Source organism: Eucalyptus grandis, chromosome 6 (assembly GCF_016545825.1).
Source record: "Eucalyptus grandis isolate ANBG69807.140 chromosome 6, ASM1654582v1, whole genome shotgun sequence".
NCBI classification, from domain to species: Eukaryota; Viridiplantae; Streptophyta; class Magnoliopsida; order Myrtales; family Myrtaceae; genus Eucalyptus; species Eucalyptus grandis.
The window spans coordinates 13,567,048-13,593,201 of NC_052617.1; the positions used below are offsets into that span (position 1 = coordinate 13,567,048).

Consider the following 26,154-nt stretch of genomic DNA (forward strand, 5'->3'; position numbering starts at 1 on the left):
ATTAAACACCTCATAAATAAAAATTTGTCATTTTCAATGTAAATGTCTCGAAGTACTCGTTCACAAAATCATTTTGCTAAAACTCATTTTCTTTTGGGATAATCTTAATGGCGGCATTATATACCCCTCTAGCATAAAAAGAACAAAAAAAAAATCAAATGATAAAATTGTTTCCCTTCTTCCATGGACAATGAATCGAGAAATCTAATAGTTTGTAATTGGGAATTTCACTCTCAACAATTTTAAGGGAGGTCTAGAATTTTTCAGGCTATAAGATATTACAAGCATCTATATTCCTAGCCACAGACAAAACCTAACTAGCATTTTCCCTCTAATATTCATTAAGCATTCAGTAATCATATTTATTGGGAAAACTCTATTTGATGCATGTATTATAGAATTGATTATTTTTCATACTATAATAATGATTAATAATTAATTGATACAGTCAACTGCAATCATATATCATACCATATTCTTTATGTAAAAAGCCAAATAAAATTTCGCTAATGACCATCTGTTTTGTCGCAACATAGACATATGTGTCCAATGAATGACGCAACCACATGAATTCATGCTCAACCGCTAATAAATAAGAAATCACACTTTTTTACCAAAATATTTCAAAGTTTTTTTTTTATTGTTAGTTAACATAAAAAAACTATGTAATTACTTATTATTTGACCTATATAATAACTTGTAATGAACTTTTTATGTATCACATAGACAAGCGAGAGAATTCATATATTGCAATTTTTTTCAAAACGTGTAAGGAAGAGACTTCACATACATATAATATTTAGTCTGCAAAACTACCGCTTGCTAGGTCCAAGACCCCAAGCGGAAGTGGGTAGGTATGATTATGAGTGGAAAGTAAGAATAGACGAGACGGAATATTGGCTTATGCAAATTGTGGAGAGACTTATAAGAAGGTTCTCATTTTTTAGACAAGTTCTTGAAGGGCTTTTCTTCCATCCTTTCTTCTTCTTCTTCTTCTTTTTTGGGCAGACAAGTCACAACAATAAGTATCATTTTCATTTAGTGAATGAGAAACTATCAACCATCAATGGAGTCTCAAATGGTCACGACACTTCCAAATGACAAGTAAAAATTACGCTCTGAATTGTAGTCAAGTCGTGTGCAAAAATTGACTCTTGCATGAGATATGTTTTGTCATGATCAATGACTATGATTGTGCGTGATTCATCATGGACCATGATCAGTATAAGCATGTCCCTTAATTTGGGGTGGAAATTTGACAAAAGCTTGGTTGTCGAGGTGTTTATTTTTAAGTCAATCAGTGCTTTGACCACTCCACTACTTTAGTACTCCATATAATAAAGTGAAGTCTTAAACGGTCACAACTTTTATACTCCCAAATGACAAGTAAAATTTATGCTCCAAATTATAGCCAAGTCATGTGCAAAAATTAACTCCTACGTGAGATATATTTTGCCATGATCAATGGTTGTGATTGTGCTTAATTCATCATGGGCCATGATCAATATAAGCATGTGCCTTGATTAGGGGTGGAAATTTGAGAAAAGCCTGGCTATTAGGACTTTTATTTATAAATTAATAAGTGCTTTGCCCACACCACTACTTAGTACTCCATAAAATAATGTGGAGTCGCAAACGATTACCACTTTGATACTCCTAAATGACAAGTAAAAATTACGCTCTGAATTGCAGCCAAGTAGTCTACAAAAATTAACTCTTGCATGAGATAAGTTTTGCCATGATCAATGGCTATGATTGTGCGTGATTCATCATAGGCCATGATCTATAAAGCATGTCCCTTAATTTAGGTGGAAATTTGAGAGAAGCCCGGCTATCGGGACGTTTATTTCTAAGTCAATTAGCGCTTTGCCTACGCCACTACTTTAGTACTCCATAAAATAAAATGGAGTCTCAAATGGTCAACACTTTGATACTCTCAAATGACAAGTGAGAATTACGCTGTAAATTGTGCAAAAGTTAATTCTTGCATGAGATATGTTTTGCCAATGAAACTCCCTACTCCATTAATAGCGCACAAAAGAAAGAAAAGAAAAATGGGAGAATAAGAGCCAAAGGCAAAATCCTTGTATTGAAAAGTTGTTCATTGTGGTCCATTCACGCTACAATCTCCAATACTAGGACAAAATTGTCCAAGAAATTTTAAACACATTGCACTTTTGTCAATTTAGTATAAACCTTTCAATTTCGCCATTTAAGTCTTGAAACCTTTCTATATATTGCCAAGTGAGTCCATCTAACTTATTTTGAACAAAAATCGCTAGCGTGGACATTAGCCATTCTATGTAATATGGCAGACGATGAGGTAGACAATTTTTAATAATATTTTTAATATGTTTTGATTATTTATTTATTCTTTTCTTTTTTTCCTTTTCTTTTTTTTCTTTTTTTCTTCTTTCTTTTTTGCCTTTTTTTCCTTTACCAGCCATCACTAGGCCTTGTTGATGGCCAATGGAGGTCGCCGCCCTTGCCAACCTTGGTTGAAGGACACCCGAGCCTAGAGCAGCAAGGGGCTACCCTCGCTTGGGCGGCCAAGGGAGGCAAGCGAGCATGGGCTGCCTTGCCTGGGCGGGCAAGTGCCACCCTCGCTAAGGCAAAGGCTGCCCTCGCCAACCTAGGCTTAGGCGTCCCTTACCCAAGGCCGATGAAGGTGGCCCTCACCTAAGGTCGGTGGCCGGCAACCTTTGCCGGCCATCGATGAGGCTTGACAATGATTGACAGAGAGAAAAGGGGGAAGACAAAGAAGAAAAGGAAATGAAAACAAAAGGAGAAAATGGAGAAAAACGAAAAAGGAAATAAATAAATAATGAAAAATCGTCCATGTAAGCGTTCATTGTGCCACATAGGACATTTAGTGTCTATTTTAGCGATTTTCAGCAAAATTAGTTAGTACACTTAATTGGCAAAACATGGAAAGTTTTTAGGACTCAATTGGCAAAATCGAAAGATTTAAAATTAAATTGACAAAAGTGCAATAGGTTTATGATTTTTTGGACAATTTTCTCTTTATGCGTTGTCAGTGAAGTAGGGAGTTTCACTGACAAAATATATCTCATGCAAGAGTTAATTTTTGCACCCGACTTGACTGCAATTCAAAGCGTAATTTTTACTTGTCATTTGGGAGTATCAAAGTCATGACCATTTGAAACTCTATTTTATTTTATGGAGTACTAAAGTAGTAGTGTGGGCACCGAACTAATTGACTTAAAGATAAACATCCTGACAGTAAGGCTTCTCTCAAATTTCCACCCCAAAGTAAGGGACATACTTATACTGACCATGGCCCATGATGAACCACGTGGAGTCATAGCCATTGAAATTTGTGGAATCTAAGTGAAAATCACATGACTGACAACTTTGGTTGGTTGTAGTCTATGCGGGATTGTGATTGGATCATGTCTAAGATAAGAATTTCCTCCCCAAATACACGCCACATCAACATTAGTGGTGGCTCCCGCATTGTTATCAATAAATAATTAAGAGAAGAGATGGACATGAAAAGAAGTTATTGTTTTATATGAAAAGAAGTGATTATTAAGCATGAAGAGTGGTGATGGTTCTGATAAGGCACTTATTTTTAAGAGATGTGTTATTTATCTATTATCACATATTGTTATAAAATAAAATAAAAACTTTCTCTTCTTCATAATATTCTCTTGCTCATAATTCTCTCTTCTTATCTTTTATCACAAAAGTTTGATAACACATTCAAGGTGAAATTCTAAAAGGAAATTAGAAGATAAAGAAGATAAAGGAAGAGAAAAGGACCAAAAAAAAAAAAAAAAAATGAAATGAAGAAATGAAAATTATTAAAATTGTCCACGTTCGGCGCTAGCCGTACCGTAAAGAACAGTCGGCGTCCACGTCAACGATTTTTGGCCAAAATTAGCTAGATAAACTCAATTGGCAAAATTGAAAGATTTAAAACTGAATTGGTAAAAGTACAATATGTTTATAGCTTTATTGACAATTTTTCCTTAGTAACGGTCCAAAATACCTCACATATATAAAAGACTTGCAAGAAGTACGGAAAATTAGATGATAAATGGAGTTTCATCTAGCTTGCTAGCATACAATAGAGGGAACCACTGCTAGTCTATTGATGCATTAAACAATAAGCATCACGGAAGCCCCCTGAACGCTGTGTCAAAGCTCTTCCAATTGCAATAGCATCGATAATGAAAGTGTTGATGTTCTCAATTGCTCGAGCATATCATTCCTTCTCGATGCTCCCGGCTATACTTGGTCCTCCAACAAATCTTCGAAATTTCGAACCGTTTTAGGATGATATCCACTGATAGTGTCCAAAGAACCGAAAAGTACATACATTAAATCAGTTGCATAGGTAAAATATAAAAACAAAACAGATTACAGAAACGAGTTTGCGTTTAACATTTTCGAAATGGAACTTAAAGGGGTGAGTTTCGAAAAGGAACTTAAAGGGCCCTCTCACCTTGTCACTTTGATGTTGCAGCGGACGAAGGCAGATTCTCCATCTCCAAAGACAATATCTGAAACCATGGCTTGAAAGGCGAATTGGTCAGTAACTTTTTGAGGCGATGCAGGAACATGGGCATGGCCTTTCATTTTTCGGTGCCAATATTTGACCCAAGTAGTCATCAAAGGAACATAATTTGAATTTCCGTTTTCATCTGGGAAAGTGGCTGCCGACCAAGATTCAGCCCTTAATTCAAGCATCTATGCAATATTGGAAGCACAGCGGGGCCAATGACTAAGTATGCTAACATTGGTTGTACTACTAAGATTATGAAGTTTGTCAATTTACTCGTCCTTACAAAGAAAAAACTTGAGTCAGAATCTGTCTCGAACCATTTGCTTCCATCCCTAATTTCTCCTGTATTGTTTTCTTCCCTACTGATTTTGGAATTGGTTTCTCCTCCAAGTATTTCTTGACCGATGGTGCTCGAGATGCATTTTGGGGATAGATTTTCTTATGAATTTTGTCCTCAAAAGCTGCACCACGAAAAAGAAGATTCAGCTAATCAATTTGACTTCATTCACAGTAACAATTCGTACTGAGAAAGCACCAGATAAACATGACAATAAAATAAGTTCAAGAATAAACGAAGGCCATCTCATTCTCATCTGAAGGGACAAGACAAGGCTCTTAACATATCTCTAACTAAATGTTACATCTGGAAGCCAACCTAAGCTGCAACTTAGACAAACATGACATTGGATCCTAAGTTGGCGAGGCTACGTTTTGGTAGGTAAACACACCGATTCGTGTGCCAAGTTATGGTGTAGACTAAACAGTGTTACAATTTCCTTAATCCATGAATTTCTAATGACACGTGAAGGGCAACGCGAATACCTAACACTTTAAATTATATAAATCGATTTTTACTTTTAAGATCTTTAGAGTGTACTTAGTAATAGTACATTCTTAATGTCAGGATCTCATAAAATATAGGAAGAATGACTGTGGGAGTATTGTTATAATAAAGCACAAGCTACTGTGCTGGCATCCTGTAATTTTGTTAGGGACAAAAAAAAAAGATATAGATATGAAATTTGGTAAACGTTGGCTGTATTATCTTGTAATTACTGTTATAATAACTTTCCCTTTCATGTTTGTGGAATGTTTTTGTAGATTCAAAATTGGGTGGCTGTGCTAATGTTGAGAGTATTATTCAAGGGATTTGCTTTTTCGTGTTTACTCTTGTCATTTGTGCATGAGGTTTAAGGAATCTCCGTCGGTAGTCCTCTATGACTTGTGAGTTTTACTGGGCGAAGTATTGCATTTAAAAACATTTTTCAAGCTGAGGTCCCAAAAGCCTTGGAACCAAATTTGGCATTTTTATAGTCCCTTGGCCCAATATAACTTTCACCTGACATTTGCATTTCCAGATTTTCGGAATGCCATTGGGGGCAATGATTTTTTTCCCAACTTTACCCTCACTGATACTTTTGTTTTCATATTTTGCCCTTATCCTATATTTCATAATCTCTCTAAACCAAACACATCCATTGCCGCTCCAAATTTTGGTTGATTCAATCCCAGAGTCGATGATCGCTGATGGTTGGTCATTGAATTATCGCAAGTCTATTGAGTTAGATCTAGAGGGTCAAGAGTTGCACAAGACTTGCCCACCCTCGACCTATATAATCTTTTACAATTTCTTTCATAAAGCATTTCTCAAGTTATTTCACAATTAATCAATTCACAACCTATTTTTAAGATGGCAATAAATGCTCGGTCCAAATTTATGTAACAAAGATGCTCTAAATATCTTTTTTTCTTTCTCATATGGTGCCATGCTATGCATTTCATAACTAGTAATGCATACAATCTCGGTCACTCTCCAAAGACAAAAATGGAGCTTACAAATTCAAAGAAAAGATGAGCATTAACAATGATACTCAATTTACTGAACAACACAATTTTAACAGTAGGAGAGACCTATGAAGCATCCTTACTGACATGAAATAATCACTGTCAATTGTGGACTCTCCATTAAAGGATGGGCATGCTCTTTTCCGAGGATACATTAAAGAAGAAAAGACAACAATTTCGAGTTCCCACTCTTGAACTAACAGAAATAAAATCACTACTATACTCAAGAGTCTAGACTAAATCAGAGATCAGCTGCCTACAAATAGAGCATTTTGGTGAAACCTCCCATTCCACCGATAACACGTATCGCTGACAACACACAACATAACCACATGGAACAAAAACGGATCTCCTCCTCCTCATTAGACAAATTACACGTAACTATCCATCTGGTACATCTCTCGATTCATCGTCTGCAAGAGTGTTGGCTCGTCAACTGCAACATGGCTCTGTTGCTGCTGCTGCTGCTCTTGCTCATCCCATCTATGCTGGCTCCATTTTTCAATCTGTTCCATTTTATGAGGAAAGAAGATTCGGCATAAGCTCAGTAAAGTCAAAAATTATAATGTCTTGAATTCAACAAGATACAAAATATGGTTACAAGTTAACTCAGTTGATAGCTATCAACCTCACAAAAGCAAATCCAAGGATACCAATTGACACCTTTCCAAGAAGATTACTACTCCAGAAGAATATCTTTGTCCATAAGGCAAGGTCAATGACAATCTGATCTTTCGTCATCTTGATACTAGAAAATGTTAAATCAATCAATTCAACAGTAGACGAGCACTATCAAAATGGAGCTACCTGCCCAAGATCTAACATCTAAGTAGTAGACCCCAAAGCATAATCATGTCAACTATCCTAGAAGGAAGTATGAGATGGTCGATTCTCAATGACTTGATTCATGTGAAGCAGACCGCTTGCTTACAGATCATCACATAAACAAACGACAAGCATCAAAGGAAGATTAGCTACAATACCTTTTGACGGATAAAGGGAAAAATACTAAAATAATAGGAGGTTGTGCAGATCACCCAAAAATTCATGAAATCATAGAACTATGGAATTCTCCATGTCATGCTAAATGCAAAAACACAGACTTCCAAACAGGCAAGCCACTTTATATTCACATCCTTCTATAAACCATGATCAAGATTAGAGTGAATAAATTTGTACACATGTCCATTTATAGTAAAAGAAAATAGTGTACATGGGCATAAGTCTGCAAATGGAAAAAGAATCTCCTCAAGCAAGCATCAAGATTAATCAAATGTCCATCCATCACCATTAAAGTGTAGATGAGAGGAAAACTTACAAAAAATAAGGAAAATTTTTGCATGACCTGATCTCTGTACATGGGCACTGACGTACTTTCCTAATGGAAGAATTTTCTCTCCTCACCAAACAGTCCAACCTTCAAAAATAGAGGAACAAGAGCGTCGGATCAGATACTTGTATCAAAGTATCTTGGGGAATGCTCCCATTCAAGTTGTTCCCACTTAAAGAAAGTAACGCTAGGGAAGATAAGTTGCCATTGGAGGAAGGTATGGTCCCGATTAAATTATTAACATACAAAATGGATTCCCAGAGCTTTGGCAATAAACCAAGCTCCCCAGGAATTTCCCCAGTTAGTTCATTATACACAACATAAAGTGCAAACAAGTCTAAGCGACCTAATATATTTTTGGGAATTTCACCGACCAATGAATTGTTTTGTACTTGTAAGACACAAAGGCCATGCAATTGGCTGACTTGTGGAGAAATTTAATGATCGAGAATGTTGTTTTCGAGCCACATTTACCTTAAGAAGTTGAGATTCCCAATATGGGGAAAGATTGATCCAGAGAGTCCTTGTGATTGTGATGAGAAGTCCAGGATCGTGACCCTCTTATGCCTTCGGCCACACGTAACGCCGTACCACTGGCGAAACCCAATGATATTGTTCCATGAGTTGAGCACGCTCAAAAGATCTCCGATTATGTCTTTGTCTATTTCATTGGTGATGGAAGAGATTTAGTTAAAGCACAATACAAGAGTTGTACAAAGAAGCAAGGGGCATGATGGAAACTCTCCAAAACTAATGCCCACGAGTTTTATGACTCAAAGCCTCAGCAAGCAGATAGATTTGAGAAACAACGGGTAGGATGAGTGTTACTGGAAATTTTGAAGAGCTTTATAAGAGTAGAGTGTCAATTTTGAAGCGCTATTCTTATCTTTTCATAAGAATGTGTCAATTCTTCTTCTCTTTTTCTTTTTAGGAAAGCTTTTTGAAGTGCTTTTCTTCTTTTTTCTTTTTGACTCGGCAGCAATTGAAGCGCTTTTCTGCCTCCGAATAAGACTTTGCTTGGCCATCTGCGTGTGCTGTGGGGGCTGGAGTGAATGGAAAGAAGGGAATGTTGAGAACTCACTTTGGTTGAAGGACATGGAGGTGGCAATTGGAGGCAACTCAAATGAAGGTGAGAAACAGACTGGGAGTTTGAGGGCCATTTTCTTTTTTCTGATATGTGATGAGTAGCTTTTTGCTTGGCATGATTTTCTCTTTGAGAATGAAGACTCCGCAAGATGATCTTGAAAATGTAAATTCTTTACGTAGGGGAATGTAAATTGTTCCCATTAAATTGGCACTAGAGGCACATTATTTTTTCTTTTTCGTTTTTTTATTGTAAATAATTTTATTGTTATATTCTAAACTCATTTCATTCATACTCATTTTTCCTTTAGGAGGAAAGTAGTTAGTATAGTCAATGAATTGTGTCCATTTAATACTTTTTTGGAGGATGATTGGTTTCGATGAAATCGTTTGAAAGGAATTTTTATTGTTATGGTCAGTGGCTTTTTGTTGTAATTTTTGGAAGCAAAATGTTAACTCTCCGGACATTGCAATCATATAATCTTCTCTCTCGGATGCAGATGTTGTTCATTGCCACTTTAATCCTCAACCGTCACATCAATGGATTAAGGGAAAATGAAAATAAAGATGCAGAAACAAACTTGATTTAATTGTAAATTATAGTACGCATATGTAATCTACAGTGTTCTATGAAAGATGACTTTATTGTGAGGACACTGACAATGAAATGACACTACTCCATAGCATCAACGACGTTAGATCCAAATGTAAAAATAAACACCTAATCGGATGCTAAAGTAAGAAATATGTCTGTCCTTGTTGTCCATATAGGTAGTTCTATTCATTTCCGGTATCTTACTAAGATCAACATTGACTTGTTCTTTCCAAATTACTCTTAGTTGTCCGTCACCTGTCATCTTATTAATTGGTCAAAATTGGTAGCATGTGAGAAGTTCGATATGAATTTATTGAAAACTATAAAATTATGGCATTGTAGGATTTGTCATTTTTAATTGTCAATTTCATTTTTCACTTGTTGAAACGAGTAAACCGCCATTACATCTAGGGAAAAAAAAAACAACTTAAAAACAGAATATACATACCTCAAATCTTAATCTTCACTTTCCTCATATTCCATGGAAAAAGTAGCAAAAATTCAGTTATTTAGCAAGTACAAAAACCAAAAAAAAATGTATTATGCGCTAATGAGCCATGTGGATCTCCCGACAATCAGGGCCAAGCATTTCTATACCTATTTTAATTAGAATTTTGTTAATAGGACACTCTTACACCCCTCATAAATAGAAGTTTGTCATTTTTAGTATAAGTATCTCAAAGGACACGTTAACAAAACCATTTTGATAACAGTCATTTTCTTTTTGGATAATCGTAATGGCGGCATTACATATTCCTTTAGCATAAATAGACCAAAAAAAGTTAAATGATAAAATAGTTTCTCTTCATTCCCTAACAATGAATCGAGAAATGCAATAGGCTTGTAATTGGGACTTTTACTCTCAACAATTTTTTAGGGAGGTGAAGAATTCTTCTGGCTATAAGATATTACAAGCATCTATATTCTTAGCCACGACAAAACCTAGCTAGCATTTTCCCTCATTCATTAAGCATTCAGTATCATATTTATTGGCAAAACTCTATCTGATGCACGTATATAGAATTGATTATTTTCTATGCTATAATAATGATTAATAATTAATTGATACAATCAACACAAAATACTTATATGTAATCATATATTATACCGTATTCTTTATGTAATGAACCAAATAAAATTTCACTAATGATCATCTATTTTGTGGCAACATAGACAAAATGTCACGCCGTGACTCAACCACATGAATTCATGCTCAACCACCTAAACATAGAAATCACGCTTTTTTTTTACCAAAAGATTTCAGAGTTCTTATCATTAGTTAACATAACAAATTATGTAAGTACTTATTATTTATCATATATAATTAATCTGTAATGACCTCTTTATATATCATAGATAAGTGAGAGAATTTATACATATTGCAAATCTTTTTCAAAACATGTAAGGAAGAGACTTCATATGCATAAAGATTAAAGATAAATTCGGGATCGAGAGGGATCGCTAGAATAAGTTTAAAAAAAAAAGAAAAAAAGTGACTTTATTTGCCATCTGCAATGTCTGAATCTACTTTCTAAGACCATTATCGCAAATATAAAAGAGCATGCTTCCTTTGATTTGCCGTTTGACTCGATTCCTATTACCTTTTCAGGCCAAAAAAGAACCTCAGCTCTACAGAGCTTTCCTTTATTCAAAGAGAGAAAGTAACTGAACACTCTTTCCATCTTGCTCTGCCTCTGCCTTTACTTTACCTTGACTCAAAATCTTGTACACAAGCTTCCCTTCGTAATGCATATGAGTTAATTCACATTCTAGTGTAAACGCAAGCGTGCCGATTCAAAGGGAGAATCCACAGCAATGTTCATGCAATCAGTCCATGTGGTCTGATAACTTAGTAATTGTTATTACGGTCTTTCCGGCTGCATTCGACTCTTGCCTATAAGGGGTTTGGGGAATGAGACACAAATGCTTGCCAGGACAAGAAGAAAAAAACCAAGAGGGACATCGGAAATATGTCATCCATCTGCTGCTACCTACCAAGCCGCAGCAAGATACATTGAGAAAAATGGATCTTCCTATCACTTATTTCAAAAAGTTAGGCATGTATAAATCTGCACTAACAAGAAATCATCATCAAACGCATGATATTCAGGCTTTCCTCGTAAAGTTATGACATTAAAGCTTTCTGAACACAAAAAGGAAGTTTATAATTGCTCTAGTGATGATAAGAAGCACAAACTTCACATGGATATATACATGTACCCTTATATGATACTGAGCATATACCAAAGAAGTATCCGTTATTTTTTAGGACCTCAACCCCGATGCAACTAAATGTAGAGATGGAAAACGGTCTATGCATCTTCACTGTCACTAACAGTGACAGTGGGGCATGTGTCGATGTAGAACTCGGAGCAGAAATCAGGTTCATCAACAATACATACCCTGTTTAAGTGGATAAAACAAGAAATGTTAAGAGAGACAGGTCTTGCACTTTCGAATGAAGAGCAAAAAATATCTAAAGAAGCATAGACTTGATGCCAAACAAAGGGACAGTACCTCTCAAGCACACACTTTCCTTCTTTGTACTGTTGGCTCTTTTCATGTGCCACCTCCTGCAGAGAAATGAAGTGTCCGGGAAAGCAGACAGCCATATAAATAATTAACTCTGCCAAAAATGTCTGTTCACCATGCCTATATAAATATCACTATCATCATATGGACATCATTGAAAGCATGTGTGGTGCGCTCATCCGCATAAGTGTGAATCTATGCCTCTGAAATGCAGTAAGGGATAAGCTTAATTATACCAATGGATATTGTGTCTAATGAAGGTGGGTGGAGAAGAGGACATCATTGCACTAAGAGCTATCTTGGAGTTTTGGTCTGTGCTTGTCCGTGCTTGAACCAATGTCAGATTTCAGGCGATATGCAACCAACTAGTATCAATTTAATGCAATTTCATGGAACTTCACATCTAACATACACCATAGGTCCTATCCTCATCTCTCATCAGGAAAGTTCATCATATAGATATATTTTGCACGACTCCTGACCAACCCATGAGCCACCTCAGAATCAGTGCTTGCGTGCTTGCGTGTTTATACAGAGAGAGAGAGAGAGGGAGGGAGATTATACATATTTCCACCCAACAATTTGGCCACAACAGCAACAGTATAAATCGCCCACAGTGTGCAGTCCTGAAAGCATCATCCTCTCTTCTAGAGTTCCCACATTGACATTCACCCTAAAGCACAAATCGACAGACAAATATGAAAAATACATGGCTCATTATTCAAGCATTATGCAGATGATAAAAAAAAAACAAAAAAACAAAAGTAATTGAATTTACAATGTCAATAAACACAAACATAACAACACTAAAAACTCAGTATAAGGGCCTCTATTTCTGCATTTCGCTTTTGCAAAGAAAGAATGATCTTCCTTTTCTCTGGACAAATGAACCCCAGTACTCTTGCATTGACAACCAATAAATACTAAAATGAAGATTCCTTATAAGGTAAACTAAAAATGAGGGCCTATTTACAATGGTAGCAAGAAGTTAAATGAGACTCTTTTAAAGCTTTTGCATCTTCAAATGAAAAACCCTATCATACTTGCAATCATAAGAGAGCTAAGAGAAGTCGTTTTCGAAGTCATTAGGCAATGCAATCTGTGCTGATATACAAAGCAATATGCCGTGAGAATCTCCAGAATGTAATCTCATCCCTCTCATCCTCCATAAACTATGACTTCTACAGCTTGATTCTCTTACTAAAATGCTCCAACAAGCATCAGTTGAACCTGTACCATTCTCCACTTCCTCTCCCTCTCACTACTATCTTTGGAAGAGGAGAGAAAGGGAAAGAAGTGAAATAGTGTAAAGACCTAAGCGCGCATAATGTGCACTGTCATCTGCCTAGATCTCGATTCTCAGCTGATCTAGGAAAACATCCTAACGCAAAAGCTCCTGGAAAAGTTGGTGAGGATATCTAGAGCTATCGACACAATGAAAATTTCGTGTATAGGAAGAAACAATCTTGTCAGTACTAGTGAAGCTATCAAATGGACATGATATTGCTGTCACACTTGCAGAAACCAGCAAGAAGAGTGTTCCTCTTTCTAGTATCATAACAGAAAAGCAGAACAACGAGATCATAGAGGCAGCAATCAGTCGGCATAAGTTTATAAGCCAGCATGCAATCTTGGTCCTGAAGCCTCGTGAATTTAAGTTCCGACAGCCAAAAACATTCCCACCACTATAAGGAAGCAAAATACTAAATTGTTGATGCAGAACTCACGCCTTGTTGAAGAGGTACGCTTTTCCTCGGCGACTATGAAACGCCTGACCAAAATTACAGAAGAAAAAAAAAATCATATCAGGGCTCAACATATCCTTGAGATAACAACTCGACATAACGCGCTGTTCTACTCGAATCAATACTTGCACAAACAACTGCCGCACGTGACAAAGTTCTGTGCTTTTCTCACGATTCAGCAAGAAAGCAGTACACCCGAAAGTAGTCTCCTCCAAACAAAGCGATATACATCAGATAAAATACCCCCCAGCGCAATTCACCAACAGAGGCTCGAATAAAGGACCGACTTTTACCCAATCAAACGACGCGAGAAACGAATCTGCCCCCCTGGGCGAGCGATTACAGAGAGCAGTAGCGTACCTTAGAGAAGACATCCGAGACGAGGGCCAGGTGGGTCTTGCAGAACCTGCACCTGTAAGATCGCCCTTCCAGCTCCACCACGAATATCCTCCCCATCGCGGTTTCTTTCACGCCTCCCTCTTCTTCCAACTCCACTGTTCACTCGCCACCCACAAAAACTTTTCGTAGGTGCCGCACGATGGCGTTGGATAAGAAGGAGGGGAACCCAAAACCCGCCGTCCTCGCAACTGGGTTCTCTCGAAGCTCGGAAAGTAACGACACGAGGTGCACACAGCGATTCCCCCGACCGCGCATCGCACGGCTGGTAAGAAGAGCGCGTGAGCAACAACGTAGGAGACGGTTCGGGGTCTTCGAGGCCGGCACGGAATCGTTCGGCTGACCGGTTCGGGCCGGGCCGGGCCTGGCCGCTTGGGCCGTAACTTCCTTTTCGTTTGGGTCCAATCGCGCCAGCCCAGACGGAAGGCCGGAACGCTTCGCTCCCTTGAGACTCTCTTTTCCGGCCAATTTTAATTTCATTCCCAATTTGCGTCGAGCGACCGTCCAAATTGTAGGTTTCGGGGCCATGAAATCTGGACCGAGATCGTCGTTCCGGCTTTGGTTTTACGAACGGCGATCGAGTGTTCTAAAGGTCTATATCCGCCGTCGTGACTCGTCTCCACGGACAAAATCGGGACGAAAAAAAAAAAGGGATTAGCTCGGCTTTACTTTAATCGCAATGGGGACAGCGACAACAATGGGGGCATGCGGAAGGGCCTTTTTAAATTGTGCCTCGCCCAAAACTCACGTAATGGGTCGCTTTCGGATGTTTTAAAAACCCGGGAATAACGTCATGAGCATGGGACGTGCATGTACCTAACCCCCATATGATTTGATCACGCTTTACTCGATCGAAAACTGTCGTGGACACTGATACCGAGTCTTAGAGGGATTCGAATCCTGCGCCGCCCCGCTAGGGATGCAAACTGAGTTAAAGATCGTAGGACTGAGAATGGTTTCATGCTTTTCGCCTGGATTGGACATTGCCCAACCACTAATAAAAAATGAAAAATAACAAATACGTTTGGTGTTTACGATAAAAATCCAACGCACCCAGGGAACATTGGCTTCCGTCATCGCACAGAAGCATCAAAAATTCGGCGAAACTGGACACTAACTTTCAAATGAAATTGGACAATTCGAACCAAATAATTGAGGATGTCACACTTTCCACTTCCCACTTCACTGTCGCATGACCACCTATAGGCTATACCAACACTTCCGAGATTAAAAAAGAGGAGAATTCTTTATATTTTTTGTGTTGTCATTCCACGTCGCACTCTGTCAAATCAAATTCCTCTGATTTTTTTTTAATTTATTTAATCAAACGTCCTACTTTCACAATTTTATTAATAAATCCTCATGCGAAGTGCATCCGGGTGCGGTTGATATGGTCGTCGAAAGATCCCAAAGTATAATATATGGATGTCACACATGGATGTGTGCAGAAAAATCTAGCCAAATAAAATAATGTCAGAGTGTGGTGGAGAGATATGTCCGAATCAATGAAATTTTATCTACAACTCACTAAAACATTATCCAACAGTTACATCAGTTGAATTTAGCCGAATTCGATGTCGAAGGCTCTTCATTAGAAAAATGAAAGTAGGGTAACTCAATTAGACAAATTAAGTATACAGGTTTGACTTTAAAAAAAGAGAGCGTGAGAGTATATAAATGGAAATAAGAGAACTACACACTTTAAATCTTAACATAAAAAAGAATTGAAATTTTGTTAGTCTGTGGACACTCCTTCTCCATTTGTTTTTAAAACTACTAAAGAAGAACAAAAAAGGTAGGTGTATTAAGATTCCATTTATTTCACATAAAATAAATAATTTAAAATAATTATCCTAAAAATGATTATTTGTATTGCCTACAAAAACGAATGAAATGAAAATGTTCTATCGTCCACAAAATATTTTTCATTGAATAATTATTTTAAATGATCATTTTCAAGAAAATAAATTTTAAATTATTCATTTTTTGTGGAAAAAAGGGACTTTTAGGGATGTGATTTTAATATTGTTAAGTTTTAATCGCACCAAGGGAAAGTAAAGCAAAGAAAAGCAGGTCTCAGTCTTTATACGCTCTAGTCAAAACCGGACTGCCCGAGAAAAAAAAGAAGCATGAAAGCATTTAAATGGAAATCAGACAATTGCGCACTTTAGATTCTTAAAATAGAACACATTATTTTTCCAGTTTCTAGAGACTCTCCTCCATTAAGTTTTAGAACTATTAAAAAAGAACAAAAAGGCAAGTGTATTAAAACTTTATTAGTTTCGTAAAAATAAATAATTTAAATAATATATTTATAGAAATGATTATTCGTATCACTTTGAAGAAGAATGAATGAAATATTTTCACTGTTTGCATCAAATAATTATTTTAAGTGATATAAGCGGACGTTTTCGAAAAAGTAATTTTTAAAATATTATTTTTTTGCAAAATAAAGGCAACTTTTAGGGATGTGATCTTAATATTGTTTAGTTTTAACCGCACCAATGGAAAGTAAAGCAAACAAAAGCAGGTCCTTGTCTTTATACGCTCCAGTCAAAACCGGACTGCTTGGGAAAAAAAAGAAAAAGAATGAAAGCATTTAAATGGAAAACTGCGCAATTTAGATTCTTAAAATAAAAAAGAAAACATTATTTTTCCAGTTTCCAAAGACTCTCCTCCATTTAGTTTTAGAACTATTAAAAAAGAACAAAAAGGTAAGTGTATTAAAACTTTATTTGTTTAGTAAAAATTAAATAATTAAAAAAATATACTTCTAAAAATGATTATTCATATCACTTTGAACAAGAATGAAATATTTTCATTATTTGCATCAAATAATTATTTTAAGTGATACAGCGGACGTTTCGAAAAAGTAATCTGTAAAATATTATTTTTTGCGGAATAAACTTTCAGGGATGTGATTTTAATATCGTTAAGTTTTAACCGCACCGAGGGAAAAGTGAAGCAGAACAAAAGCGGGTCCCGGTCTTCCTACCCTCCAGTCAAAACCGGACCAACCCAAAAAAAAAAGAAAAAAAGAGGTCCAGAAGAAGAACCGATTCGACCGGGTCCAGAGACACCTGACAGCCCGACAAGCCGTTACGCAGCCAAGCCGCCGCCGCCGCCCCCCAAGCACCGAGCCACGTACGCCACGCAACCCAAAAAGAAAAAAGAAAAAAAAAAAGCAGCGACTTTTTCCTTCCCGACTTTGCGTTTCGTCTCATCCCAGTCGCCCCCACCGCATCCCCGACACGTGTCGTCGCATCCCCCAACTGCCCCCCGTCCCCCTCCCCCCTCCCCGCGGCGGGGCCCACGCTCCAAAACCGCCGACGCGCCGGCTTTTTAAAATCCGCCCCGTCCCCTTCACACCACACCCACGGCCCCACCACCACCACCACCACCACCACCACCCGCCGCTACGCGCCAAAAGAAGGGTCCGTACGGGGCTCACGTGGGGGCGCCCCCCCTTGCGTGGCGCGCCGCGGCTGGCCGGCCCTCGCTTTCGCCGGGTACAGGTGCGTGCAGCATAGCGTGACCTCACCTCCACCCCCCTCGCCCTCAGAGAAGAAAATCTGTGCGGTGGATTCCAAGCGAAATGATGGCGGTGGGCCCCCGCACCTCAAAAGCGGCCGCCGCTAACAATGCCATTTTGTTCACACGTGGACCCACTCGTCCCATTGCCCGATAAGATTCTCGAAAGAAAAGGAAAAAAAGAAGGAATTCTCTGGAACGGGAAGGAATATAGAATAATCAAAAATAATCTTCATAAGTTAAAGCTTTTCCCCTCTTGTATCATTTTATATTTATTTTGTAAAAATATTCAAACCCCACTTCTCTATTTTTTATTATTCATTTCCTTTTTTTGAGGTTATATGTAGTTGTATTATAATGGTTACAGTAGGTAGGTTGGTACGTTGAGTAAGTACGAATTGGTGGGTGGTCAAATTAAAGGAACCGCCTCCATGGTAGGGGGGAAAGCTGGTGTGCGACCTTTCGACATCAGCAACCGGAATTTTTGTGACTTGCTTCTCGCTTTTGCCCATCTCTCTCTCTCTCCCCCTTCTTCTTTTACCTTTTTGACCTTTTCAAGTTAATACTTTTGGGGAGACAAATGAGCTCTTGGATTTCTGCCCCGGTTTCTCTTAATCAGTCTGTATAATATTCTCAACTTTTATCGTACTACTTCTTCTCTTTTTACGTTTGATCCCATACCCAAGTCCAATACGCAAATTATTGGGTCTGACCATTTCCCACTCACCCTTTTTCGTATTAGAATTGATAGGAAAAATACCAAAAACATATATCACTTTATCTCCAGATGTGGCCGTTGATTGTTAAAACGTGTGCTTGGTGCCTCTTGGAGGAGGTTTTTTTTTTTTTTAAAGGACGGAATTGCCCTTTAAAGCTAATCACTTAAACTCTCTAGCAAACCCCAGCCCCCATCACTAATGGACCCCATCTCCCATCGCCACGCACCATTGCCCGATGCGCCCGTCTACTTCCCACCCCACCATGGCCTTCGCTGCAATCAACTCCCCTCTCATCCGTCGGCGTCAATCTCTCCCCTCGCTCTCGAGACGTCATATTTGGGCCGTTCTCGTGACCTCAAATATGGCGTGCCAGAGAGAGAGCTTGAGCGGCCATGGCTGCTGATGCTAGATTTGGCATGGCAATGGCGCTAGCTCGAGCTTGACGGAGATAAAAAGGACGCCTAAATCCACCACTTAGAGTCGTGTTATTTTTTTAACAAAAAAAGAAAAGAAAAGAAAAGTGATGTTGTTTCGATTCAATGGGTTATGCATATCTAATTTAAAATGATTCAATAGACAAAGCACTGATGTCGCCTAAATTGCAGGGAATGTTTGCTAAACCAATCACCCGACAAGGACTCCGGAGTACTCGTTACCAAAATTCACGTCATTTTGAGACAGCCGGACTAGCTTCATTAAGGGTATGGGCAAAAAGTTCAAAAAGGACATCTTAAATGGGGTATCAAATACATTTGCAGCTACCTATGAAACCGAACTTTCTCGAAGTTAAAACCATTTAATGCTAAAACGCAGCATATTTCCATCCGATGCACCAAATACACATATACACACATATACATATAAATATCGAGAACAGCTTGAAGATTAAACCTCCCTAATATAATCCCAATAGACTAACGAGCCAACAAGCCACTTAAATAATCCACGAGTGACGAAAACTAAATCACATTAATAATGTGAACCCGATTGCAACTGATCCATCAATAAATTAGGCAAAAAAAAAAAAAAAGACGAGATTTATCATCACGCCACAAGGTTATTGTTTTCAACATGACATGCAAATTTCGATCCTGAAATTAAGAATGCAGGACAAGGAAAGAGTAAAATGAACCAAAAGTTGGATTTTTTTTCGTTAATTTTGATCTACTTTAGTTTTTTTTTGGTCGAAAGAGTGATCTACTTTAGTTGAAAGGCACTTTTTCCTTTGGATCATAAATTTCGGCCTAGAAAGGGCAGACAGAGACGAGGGTCGCATTGAATTTGCAATGGAAAAGTTTTCCTTTCACAGGTAGGGCCCTTGTATGTATCATATTTACAATTCCGTCCGTCCAGTAAATTAATGATGGAGCCAGGCGTTCGCACCAATTCAACTTTCTGTCCCTTCTTTTTTTCTTCTTCATTTTCGTCCTTTTCAATGCTTCTTCTCTTTTTTGGTGTTTTCCTTCCACATTTTTTCGTGATACTTTCAAGGTCAAATCGGTGCCAATTGCTGGGTCCAACGACATAAGCAAATACAAAATCTCAAAATCCAACTTCAGTGTGTAAGGTAATCCAATGTGATATTTTCATGATCACATGAATCAATATGAAATTAATAGTACGAGTTGTGACTTAATAATGCCAATCGTTGTCGACAAACATATTCCTGAATACATAAAGGTTGCAATAAGTCATAACAAGCGTGTTCCAATATCGAGGCTACAATTGGTTTACAAGATCAATTGAAAAACTTGTACTATGATTTAGTGTCAATCGACCATTTTAATAGGCAGATCCTTATAACGAAAAGTTCTCCTTTTACAAATAGAGCCCTTGTATATATCATATTTCCAATTCCATCCGTCTAGCGAAATTAATGAGAAGCTATGTGTTCACACCAATTCAACTTTCTTTCCCTTTTTTTCTTCTTCTTCATTCTCGTCCTTTTTAAGGCTTCCTCTCCATTTTTTGCATTTTCCTTCCACATTTTGATGATAATTTCAAGGTCAAATCGATGCCAATTGCTGGGTCCAACAACATAAAGCAATACAAAATCTCGAAATCCAACTTCAGCGTGTAAGGTAATTCGATGCGATGTTTTCATGACCATATGAATCGACACCAAATTAATAGCACGAGTTGCGACTTAATAATGCCAATCGTTGTTTGAAAACGTATTCCTAAATACGTAAAGGTTTTAATAAGTCATAACAAGTGTGTTCCAGTACCTAAACTACGATTGATTTACAAGATCAATTTAAAACTTTGGACGATGATTCAATGTTAGTTGATCATTTGAACAGGCTTGGTGAGCCATATTCTTCAATATCAAAGGAATGCTCGGGACGTCACTTGATAAATTAATTTTTGCACCGTGCCGTCAGTCTCGGACATGCATTTTTCGTTAGAACCTCCATTATTTACGGGGGCGTTTCTAAATTTGACTTCAGCCTCGGCATATATGGCAGGATTGATTTCATTTTTCCTCGGTCCATATGGTTGAAATCTGATAAAAAAAAAACTAACGTGTTGAGCACGGGTTAAAAGTGAAAATCCAAACCCGACTCTCTACACGCCTTCTGAAAAGTCCTCCTCCATTCAAGAATTCAAAATTAACAATTTTGACGTGAGAATTTCTCGATGCTCTTGTTTTTTTATTAATTAATTAATTCCCAAGGTTAGCAAAACTAATGAAGATTCTATTTAGTAAACCGCAGCGGTACTCGGCGACAAATTCCAGTCGGGAGAAAAGGCGAATCCACTTCTTCGTAATCATCGCGAATTGAAGTTCGCGAATTTCTTCGTTCGTAGGTCGAAGGGTCTACGAATTGAACCCCCCTCGTGGGCGACCAAACCGCTGACTTTACGTAGACATGTGCCCGCCCGACATAATGCCGGAGGTTTTCGTTATACGTATATTTTCTTTTGTCGTTTTGAAAGATACTGATTAAAATAATAGGAAAAAATCAACACGTTAAAAATTCGTGCGCAACCTAAACGACTAGTAGATGAAAGGGACCAATTAAAACGTGCCACCGTGACTTTTGTTGGACACAAATATAGTGGGCAATAATTTTTACTTGAAAGGGCAATCTCGTGAATAAGTTCAATTTTCTCCTATTGAGATAATTGTAGCAGTCGAGATCAAAGAATAGTATGGTGCTCGTCAAGAAAATTTTGAGAAAATGATTCGACTACGAAGTCAGGCGTATGGGTGTATCGGAGACTTAGATGTGGGTGTCGTCGATGTCATCAGTGTCATAGGTCATGGCATCGAGACACCTGATTTGAGCTACAGGGGCTCGGGTCCGACCTCAGGATGGAGATACTCTATGGGTATGGAGATCCGTATTCATCCTATAGAATAACTTTTTTTTTCCCTCGTATTTTGTAAATTTGTTAAATGGCCATCTTTCTCCCTCTTCTCGACGGGTAACCAAAGAGTTGGAAACCCAAAACATCGTATACGGTTAAAAAAAGAAAAGAAAAGGGGCCCCGAAAATAAAGGCCCTTTTCTTCCCTTCCAAAATTTATTAAAAAAAAAATACCATAGATTTTATCCAGAACCTAAGTTGTCGTGAAACATAGGAAAACCGAAAAAGATAGAGGGTCGTATTTTAAATTTCACAATTAAAAAAATAAAAAAGGAGAGAGAGAGAGAGAGAGAGAGAGAGAGAAGGATGGAGGACGGAAGTAGAGAGGGGCGGGGAGCCGCGTGACGACAACCCGAAACCCGACACGGAAGTCGTCAACACGGAATTCGCCTCCCCTCCGCGGGCCCCACGCACCCCACTCCGCGGCCGCCTGTTTATACGCGCCTCCGCCTGATTCGGTCTTCTCCCTCTCTCTCTCTCTCTCTAAAACCGATGTTCCGGGTCTCGCCGTCGGTGCCGCCTCCTGCTAGAAAAAAGGGGGAATAATATCCCCCGAAAAAAAAATTAATACCCGCTCGGGGGGATTAAATTTTTCCCGATGCGGGCGTCCCCACGCTGCAGGCCTTATCCCCCCAGCCCCATCGTGCCCGTATCCACCGTCGGATCTGGGAGAGGGAAAAGCACGATGCGGACGGAAAGATTCCCGCTGCCAGAAGGAACAAAAAAACCCCAACGCGTATCACGAGGCCATCTCGAAGTATTTCGTTCTCACCTCCCCCCCCCCCTTTCCCTCTCATATTTCTCTATTTATTTTATTTTTACTTAGATTTAATTCTCACAGCTCGCCGACTTATTACGAATCCTTTTACAACGCTCGAGAATTAAACTCACGTATAATTTTTCATGATCCTTTAAAATCTGAAAATATTTTCATGATTCTTTAGAATCTGAATAATATTTTCAACAGGGATGGTAAAAAAGACACTTTTAATTTACTTTTAAACGTGAATTAATAGACACTAGGATATTTAGCAATGACACGTGATAGAAACAAGTCATTCAAATTTCTAGATTTATGGTGATACAATGATATTAAAATGTGTCCAATTGATCATATCACATCAATCATGTTTGTCATGCAACTCAATGAAAAAGTGGATCTAGTTATCAAATGCCTTGTCAATATTTATCACGTTTATTTCGATTTATTCAATTGATCAGTAAGTGATAAGAAGATTTGTCAGCTATTGTCCATTGAAAAACGCAGTATCAATCGAATGAATTCCATTGAATTAGTAATAAGTTCCGTGCACACACATGGGCTGTTTTTTTCCCCTGTACAGTATTATCATAAGCTAATAATAAATTAGAAGGACATTTTGCTCTCCACAGACATTTGGTTACAATTCAAAGAGGAAAAATGAGAGAAGCATAATAAATTGCTTGCGCGATTTAATAATGTCACCAAGAGCATTTTCGTAACTAAAAGCGATCTGTACATAATATTTCCTCATCTACTTTGCTCCCTCTCGGTTGAAAAAAAAAAAGAAAAAAAATTTGTACCCCTTTCTTTCTTTCCTGTGATATAAATTTAGAAAAGTGAATTTTACAAAAGTCTTTCATCAGAAATACAATACATAAACGAGATAAATTGCAAATTTTTTTTTTTATTTTTTACTGTTTTCATCATTACAGTCAAAGACAAAAAGCGCACACCCCCATGTCTCTCATCATGAAGCCGCTCTCATCGGCTCCCTCCCCTTGGCTCTCTGCTTTTAAGCGGCAAAGCAACGAACCAAACGCGAGCCATACTTTTTTTACTCGGGCGAGCTTAGTGCGGTCTCCGTACGAGTATGGGCCCGACACGTGTCGCGCGACTCGCGATCCCTTTCCCTCTCTACCACGCGCCCCTCCTTCCCCCACGCCCCTCCCCGGCGCATCTTAGCGCTTCCCCAACCTCCCACGACAGGGCTTGTCAAAGTAGCTGCCCTGCCGGCGACATGTCCTTGTGCGGCTAACCCCGGTATAATATATTCCAAACAATCCCTTTTTATTTTTCTTCTCATAATTGATCTGATAACGATTTCGTGGGAGAGATTTGAGGCACACGTCAAAATGGGTCGATGATCCATCGCTTTGATAATGATCTTTTCTTTGTTCTTTTTTAAATTTTTGCGCTCGATCTCGAATCGGAAGGAAGATCCGAACCAGCAGGAGGAGAAGATCGGAGACGAGGAACGATTTCGAGAACTTTCTGTAACCGATGGAACTGTGAAATGACATCGCCGATTTCATTTATGGTGGAAGCAAAGAACCCAAAAACAACATCGAGAAAACCCTAGTCTTTTCGCTTTTCTCAGTTGCAAAAAAGAGGCAACAAGTAGGAGGTTAATCATCATCGTCATCGTCATCGTCATCGTCTTTTCTATGTACATGATTCTATCGTCGTCCGTCGGCGTCGTCGTCGTCCGTCGTTGTCGTCAGCAGCAGAGCATGGATCTTGCATCAGGCTGAGAGCACGTCCTTAACAAACCGATGAAACCAACAACCAAAAAACAAAAGGATCCAAAAATTCCATCGTCCCGATCCGCCGATCTACGCGGGGAAAAATTTCAGGCCACCTCCGGTGGGGGGAGGTTGAGGTCGAGGAGCGATTTGCCGCGCGCCGGCCTGTCGTACTCCGCCGCCGCTGACGCCGAGGAGACGGGCTCGCTCTTGACCCCGGCTCCGATCACCGGGCGAAAGTCCGCCAGCATGGGGCGGTCGAACCTGCACGCCTCCAGGAAAGCGCCGCCCGCCTTCTTATGCTCCATGCGGCCGAAGGCGTCGAAGAAGAACACCGGCCGCGGCGGCGGGGGCATCACCGGGAAGCACATTGCGGCCGCGCCGGGGAAGTAAGGCCCGGGCCCGGCGGCGGCGGCGACGGCGACGGGGTGGCGGCCGAGGCTGAGGTCGAGGGGCGGGCCGAGGGCGGCGGCCTGGACGGCCCCGGCCGGCGGCGGGGGGGAGGGCTCGTCGAGGGAGCTGCTCTGGCTGGGGCTGCGGGAGGAGGAGATCAGCTCGGCGGAGGTGGGGAAGTTGGTCTTGGCCTTGGCGCCGCGGAACTCGCGGGCGGCGGTGTCGTAGGCGCGGGCGGCCTCCTCGGCGGTGTCGAAGGTGCCGAGCCACACCCGGGTCTTCTTGCCGGGGTCCCGGATCTCGGCGGCGTAGCGGCCCCAGGGCCTCTTCCGGACGCCCCGGAAACGGATTTCCTTGGCGCCGTTAGGGTTTGGGATGGCGGCGACGCTGGGCTTTTCTCTCGGAGCCATGGCTTCTTTTTCTTTTTACCTTCCTTCCTTTCCTGGCGGTTTCTTGGCGAGAGGTAGAGAGAGAGAAACGGAGAAACGAAGAGAGAGAGAGAGAGAAGCGCGATGGCTTGGGGGAGGAAGAGGGCTAGGCTTGGCTTAAATAGAGGCGTGGGCGGAGGAGGCGGGGGAGAGAGAGAGAGAAAATCGTGGGGGTGTGTAAAAGATACGCTCCTTTTGGGGCGCTTGTTGTGTACAGACCAAGCAGGTTGTTCGCTTCTCGGGCAAGAACCCCACTTTCCCCTCCCCCTCCCCTTTTTCTTTTTTGTCCTTTTTCGTATTCTCGATTTATTATATGACGTGAATTTCTCTAGAGAGATGAAAATAGGGAGTAAAGGGGAAACGAGACAAATATGGATTGGGCCTCAAGTCATGACGTCTCGGGTCATCGAGTGTTTGATGAGCGAAATTACCGAAAGAACCCCCTGCGCGGCGTTCTTTTTATTGGAGCTACCATTTTTCGAGCTAACGATCACACAACCATGACCCTCTCTGCTAAATGGTTGGGTCAGTCTCACGCTCTTCGGTATTATTTGCCTCTCTACCCGCGTCGATTTCGAGTGCTGATGCAATTTTTTGTAGAGGTCGTTCGAACTTTTTTATAAGAGTATGACACGAGTTATTCTAACATTGTAATACCTAGTATTTGAACCATTAAAGATCAGATCATGCTCGACATCAAACTCTAACTTCAAGGCCTTATCACGAGTAATTTCTTTTTAATCATATTTGGGATCGGGTTTTGTTTTAAGCTCGACCGATTCTCATTGCCCATCATGCTCGAAACTTCTCGAACGAAGCTTCTAATCTTTATTTTGGATAATGATGCACATGTGCAGCTGTAGCGCTCTCGTGTTTTCCCCTAGTGAATGTGGGATGGAGTATCTTATTCTCAAAGCATAAAAATTGGAACTGCTTGACCAAATTACATACCTTTTCCACTTTTTCATTTGATTTAAAGTATGCAGTCCGCATCTTTTGATTTTTCTTTTACCTCCCGCGATCCTCGACACGTAAATTCATATACCTAAATTCCATCAACCCTTTTTACTTCGAATGATATTTTCAAGAGCCGAAAAAAAATTTAAAAAAAAAAACAGACTATTGTCCGATAAATTACATTCTTAAA

At 39.5% G+C, this 26,154-nt stretch overlaps 2 protein-coding genes across 2 annotated transcripts; both read right to left on the reverse strand.

Annotated features, from left to right (window-relative positions):
• Positions 1-11,450: 11,450 nt before the first annotated feature.
• LOC104448479 (protein yippee-like At5g53940) lies at positions 11,451-14,325 on the reverse strand. The gene is made up of 5 exons (XM_010062315.3): positions 14,022-14,325; positions 13,644-13,687; positions 12,481-12,589; positions 11,902-11,957; positions 11,451-11,787 (listed from the first exon to the last, which is right to left on the reverse strand). Exons 1-5 carry the CDS (start codon positions 14,115-14,117, stop codon positions 11,697-11,699), a joined length of 396 nt encoding a protein of 131 aa, XP_010060617.1. The 5' UTR covers positions 14,118-14,325; the 3' UTR covers positions 11,451-11,696.
• Positions 14,326-23,947: 9,622 nt separating this feature from the next.
• LOC104448481 (ethylene-responsive transcription factor 4) lies at positions 23,948-25,149 on the reverse strand. Its single transcript, XM_010062316.3, has one exon. It carries the CDS (start codon positions 24,987-24,989, stop codon positions 24,294-24,296), a length of 696 nt encoding a protein of 231 aa, XP_010060618.1. The 5' UTR covers positions 24,990-25,149; the 3' UTR covers positions 23,948-24,293.
• Between the last annotated feature and the right edge of the window lie 1,005 nt (positions 25,150-26,154).